The following is a 6000-nucleotide window of genomic DNA, read 5'->3' as shown; positions in this document are numbered from 1 at the left end:
GTTGCCTACCATTTACTACAAAAGCAGTGGATTCCCCAAGTCAGGGAATTTCCTACCTGGGATCTTCCACGTTGCTCATGTGGGACTTGGGAGGCAAGGGGAATTAACCCAAAGATGACAGTCATACTGCTTTCTACGCCTTGAGTAATAAAGTCCTTTTTCTCTGATCCAGGAGTTTTGTGTCTTCCGCCAGCATCCATGAAACAATAACAGGATAATTTACTAGCTTGCAAATAGGGCAGGATCAAATTCCAAATATTAATAACCAGCCGATCCTTTGTGAGTTCAGTCCTCTATTATAGCATTTAATTCTTTATATCAAACCTCCCCTGTTCAAATTATTGTGTGGTTTCTGTCTCCTGATTGGTCCCTGACTAATACATCATAACTACAGAATCATCTTCCGCATATCCTTAGAATTTTTAAGCATTTGTCTCTATTAAATTATACTAAACTTCTAATAATGGATTCATGAGTTTCTACTAATGGCTCGTCTTCTCATTTCCACTCATTACTGCTCTACTCAGCATCCCTGCTCTTCACTCTATTGACAGCACCAATTCTTCTCTGTACCCAGGACATTAAATATGCCATCCTTACTAAAATGCCCTGCTTTTGTCCTCTCATCACAGAAACGTACTTAGTAAGGATCAGTTTCTGCATGTGTGTGTGTGTGTGTATGCACTCATGCACATAATAGGCAGAACTACCCAGCCTGTTTCTACTCCTTAAAAGCTTCAAATGTAGCACAGATGTGATGAGGACCCTATCACAACAACTAACCTTGGCATCAAATAAGTATCATCATCCTATGTAATCAGGACAGCCAGAACTCACCTTCATGTGGCAATCTTGCATAGATTTTTGTTAAAGGCTCTAAGGTCATACACATCTGGTTGGTTTTTAAATTTGGCTCTGTTAGTTTCTACATCATTAAGTGGGAATAATCATATCTACTTCATAGGGCTATTGTAAAGATTAAATGTATGAACATATACATGATGTACTCAGCACACAGTATCTGCCACGTAATCAAGTTGACTCAACCTCCCTATATTTCGGTAAACAAATGACCAAGTCTGAGGCAATTTAATAAAACATGAGCTTTTAGCCCAATTTCATTTAAATGCTTCAACACCTAAGAGAGGCTCTGCTTGTCTTCAGGCCCAGAGACTCAGTGGGGAGACCTGACATACTGAGTTCAAGGCCTCATCCCTCAGTCTTTGATCTTCTTTCAATCACTTTCTTGATGTTGGAAGCTCCACCTTGGTTTACCATTTTCTTTGCTATGTAATTTCTCCACATCCTCTCCAACACTTATTTTCTGTTTTTAAAATTACAGTCATCCTAGTGGATGTGAAGTGGTATCTTATTGTTGTTTGGATTTGCATTTCCCTAATAACTAATGATGTTGACAATCTATTCATGTGCTTGATGGCCATTTGTATATATCTTCATTGGAGAAATGCCTATTCAAGTCATTTGCCCATTTTAAAATTAGATTGTTTGTCTTTTTGTTGAGTGTAGGAGTTCCTTATATATTCTGGATACTAGACTTTTATCAGATATATGATTTGCAAATATTTTCCCCCATTGTGTGGGTTTTCACTTTGATAGTATCCTTTGATAGAGGCTTTTAATTTTGATGAAGTCCAATTTATCTATTTTTTCTTTTGTTGCTTGTGCTTTTGATGTCATATTTAAGAAATTATTGCCAAATCAAAGGTCATGAGGATTTATGCCTGTTTTCTTCTCAGAGTTTTATGGTTTTAGCTCTTATATTTATGTCTTTAATATTTATATATGTTGTAAAGTAAGGACCAAATTCATTCTTTTGAACATGAATATCCCTGAAGAGACTATTTTCTCCATTGAATGGCCTTGGCACCCTTGTTGAAAATCAATTCACCATAATATGTTGACCACAGTTTATTTCTGGACTTTCTATTTTATGCTTTTGGTCTATATGTTTATCCCTACACCAGTACCACATTGTTTTGATTACTGTAGCTTTGCAATAAATTTTGAAATAAGGAAATGTGAGTCCTTCAACTTTGTTCTTTTTCAAGATTGTTTTGGCTCTTTTGGGTCCTTTGCAATTTTACGCAAATTTTAGGATCAGCTTTTCCATTTCTGCAAAAAAAGGCCATTGGGCTTTTGACAGAGATTACATTGAATCTATAATTTGTGGAGTATTGCCATCTTAAGTCTTCCAAACCATGAACATGAGATGTCTTCCATTTATTTAGGTCTTATTTAATTTCTTTCAGCAATGTTTAGTAGTTTTCAATGTATAAGCCTTGTACCTCCTTGGTTAGATTTATTTTCAAGTATGGTAAATGGACTAGTTTTAATTTCCATCTTAGCTTTTTTTTGGGGGGGGGCCTGTGTATAGGAATCAACTAACAATTGTGTGTTGATCTTGTATCCTGCAACATTAATGAATTTGTTTATTAGCTCTAATAGTTTGTGTGTGTATTCTTTAGGATTTTTAATACATAGGATCATGTCAGCTGCAAATGGAGAGTCTTACTTTTTTCCTTTCTAATTGCGATTCCTTTTATTTATTTTCTTGCCTAATTGCTCTGGCTAGAACTTCTGGTACAATGTTGACTATCAGTGGTGGGAGCGAACATTTTCCTGATCTTAGAGGGAAACCTTTCAATCTTTCACCATTTAGTATGCTGTTAGCTGTGGGTTTTTCGTGAATGCCTTTTAACAGGTTGAGGAAATTCCATTCTCTTCCTAATTTGCTGAGTGCCATAAAAGGGTACTGATTTTTGTCAAATGCTTTTTCTTATCAATTGAGATGATAATGTTTATGTTCCCTTCACTTTTTTTTTAATAACAAAGAGCTTTATTTTCATATCATTGTTCTAGTTTCTTCTGAGTTCTCTGCATTCTATTATGTGGTATACCGCATTGACTGATTTTTATATGTTGAATCATCCCCATATTCTTGCAATAAATCTTAGTTTGTCATGGTATATAATCTGTCTTTGTCTGGCTTAGGTATCAAGGTAATGCTGGTCTTATAGAAGGAATTAGGAAGTGTTAACTCCTTATCTATTTTTTTGTAAGAGTTTAAGAAGAATTCGTGTTAATTCTTCTTTTAATGTTTGGTAGACTTCACCAGCGATTTCTACTAAATTCTGGTTCTGTACTTTCTTTGTTGAGGGGTTTTTGATTATTGATTCAATCTCTTTGTTATAGATGTGTTTAGACTTTTTACTTCTTCTTGAGTCAGTTTTGGTGATTTGTGTGTTCCTAGAAATTTGTCCATTTCATCCAGGTTATCTATTTTGTTGGCAATAAAGCTTATTTTTGATGAATAAATTTGTTTATGGTTCAGCCATCCAAAATACCATGCAATTTATCTAATATTTATAAAACCTGAAATGTATGTTTTCTTGCATTTAGTCTTCTAAAGCAAAATGTATATAAAATTCCATAAGAGAATTAAACAAAATTTCCCCAATAGTAAGAAACAAAAATCTTCTGATAAGAGTGTGACTGATAAATTTCACTTCTAAAAAGCATAAGCCTTCTTCACGTTTCTTATTGTTAAAGTAAATGATTTCTCACATAAAAGGAAACTTCTTTTTCTACCTAGAAACAGGAGTGAGGACAGAATGGACTCCTGAGCCTCTGCCTGTGTTTGAATCCCTGCTCTGCCACTTATTTGCCATATAGAATCTTGGGGTTAAACTCTTCCTGACCCGGGTTCCTCATCTGTAAAAAGGAGAATAATAACAGAACATACCTCATAAGGTTGCTGTGAAGATTAAGTGCATTAATACATGCAAAAACTTGGTTCCTAGTTCATAATAAACATTCAATAATTATAAGAAATATTATTATTTTTCATAAGGTGGTCATTAATTGGGGTTAAAATTAAGAGCAGCTAGACATCTCAGTGCAGAAGCTAACAGTAAAAGTCAAGATAGCAATATTAGATGATGCACACAAGGAAGGGCCATATTTTCCTCTAGATTTATAAGATCCCAGACTAGGAGAAGAATGAATGCTTTGGTGAATGCTCTGTCACTAGATAAGAAATAGTTTTCTTCACTAGTACCCAGAAGAGCAGAGCCTGCTGATGACAAAACTGCATTAGAGAGGCCCCTTCAGTGGGATAAAAAATCAAAGGGACTGTTCTATGAATCCCATAAAGGAAAGGAAGATCCTCAGAGAAAAGAATCAGTTCCTTTACTTTAAGGTGAGTCTGACTCCATTGTGGGCACAGGGAACAAGAGAGTGGATGATGAGTGGAGATGAGAAATGATCACAAGTGTAAGTACTTTCCTTCCAAATCACAGGTCTAAGCCTCCACAAGAAGGGATGATGTACTGACACATTTCTGCTTTTGAAATTTTTGCTTTGTTTCTTATAGCTTTTCCTCTTCTTCTCTCCCTTACCCTAAATACATAAATATACTCTACCACTGCTCCCTCCTTGTCAGGAAAGTAACTGAATTCATATCCACACTATAATGAATATATGAAATATTAATGTATTTGTCACTATCACTGCTATTTTCTTAGTGGTCACACCAGTAAAATGCCCATGGAATTTGTTTTATGCATAGACGTACTAAGTTTCTTGGTTTCCTGTGTAGAAACATTTCACAAGCATTCAAAATCAGCTAAAAAAGTTTCTTTTAATTTTTAAAGGAAGCAACTAAAATAAAGGTTACCCTGATATAAAATGTAAAAACACATTAATCACAATATGGACTTTCAAAAGGTGGGAATTTAGTTTATACTCATTTTATATTAAGATATAAGTTAATGACTTATACCTTAAAGGATTTATCATAAAATGTTACTGCCCAGTGCATTTTTGCAAACAATAAATAATTCACTGAGAATATTAACATTCACATGTGTAATTAAGAGTTTACAAATGTACAAAACTTTGGGTAATAAACACTTTAAACTTATTTTTCAAACACTGAATAAGCCCCTTCCCCCCAAACTGTTTGATTACAAAGAAGCACAAAGGATTAACTAACTCTGGCAAAAGATAGCAAACAAGGCAGGGGAGGCAAATAGAGACCTGAGAACATAAGAATATACAAACAGTTCTGTCAACATAAAAAGACAAAATCAAAACATTTTTAACGATATAAAAGAAAGCAAATTCACACGATTAAATGCTAATTAGGTGAAAGAACATTAGAGGGTATATAACATTTATTTTCTCCACAAAATTTGCATATCTTAAATTTAATGCAAAACACCATGTTTCAATTCTAATTTAAGAATATCAATAACATGGAGTTCTTGGTGAATCTAGATGGAATGAACATTTAAATAGATCCCAAAAGTCATATCAAGTTTTTATTTGGTCTTTGTTGTTCTAACTCTTTAATATTTTTATTTATTCATTGGACTAAGCCGATTTTAGAAATATATCCACAAGCGAAGCATATATAATGCAGCTATTTCTGAAAACAGCTAAATGCATAGTCTTTAGTAATATCATTAAGACAGTGGTTGTAGTTAAGTAAACAAATGAATAAAAATTACCATAATTCATGTATGATAAAGTTACATAGCAAAACATTAGAAGTTTTATCTGGGGTATTTGCACTGTAAGAAAAGAAATGTGGATAATATGAGCAAAATGTGCTTGATTATTAAAAGAAATGAAATTCCCGGTTAACACTGGGTTGTGTCAGGAGCAGTGCATTTGTCCTCATATTTTATATCAGGAACATACGTTCACAATCCACCAGCTGCAGTTTTGATTTGCTAAGAAATAAAAGTATTTAATCCTGGTTCTTCTTTGTTTTACCATCTTCCCTTAGAGACCAGTCACTTCGTGCTCTGGAATGTGGCCTTGCAAATTTACTAAAAACATATCCATTGATAGTAGAACAATTATACTAAATTCATAAAGGAAGCGAATATCTTCATTTAGAAAACAAAGCACTAAGTTATAACTTTACAGTCACAACGCAAGCCCCAGCTCTTCCTAGGCACAGTGGAGCAACCT

General features: G+C 34.2%; 1 protein-coding gene across 1 annotated transcript in view; it reads right to left on the bottom strand.

Moving 5' to 3' along the window:
• Nucleotides 1-4742: 4742 nt before the first annotated feature.
• The window catches only part of KLHL5 (kelch like family member 5), a 75280-nt gene continuing 74022 nt past the window's right edge, over nt 4743-6000 (bottom strand). The window contains exon 12 of the mRNA XM_082838067.1: nt 4743-5998. Within this exon, the coding sequence (XP_082694193.1) occupies nt 5942-5998 (57 nt within the window). The 3' untranslated portion in view covers nt 4743-5941. The remainder of the gene's footprint in view (nt 5999-6000) is intronic.

The sequence above is a fragment of the Leucopleurus acutus genome (genome assembly GCF_964270905.1).
Source record: "Leucopleurus acutus genome assembly, chromosome: 4".
NCBI classification, from domain to species: Eukaryota; Metazoa; Chordata; class Mammalia; order Artiodactyla; family Delphinidae; genus Leucopleurus; species Leucopleurus acutus.
Note: the sequence above shows the minus strand (reverse complement) of the source record. Positions and strands in the feature narration are given on the sequence as shown.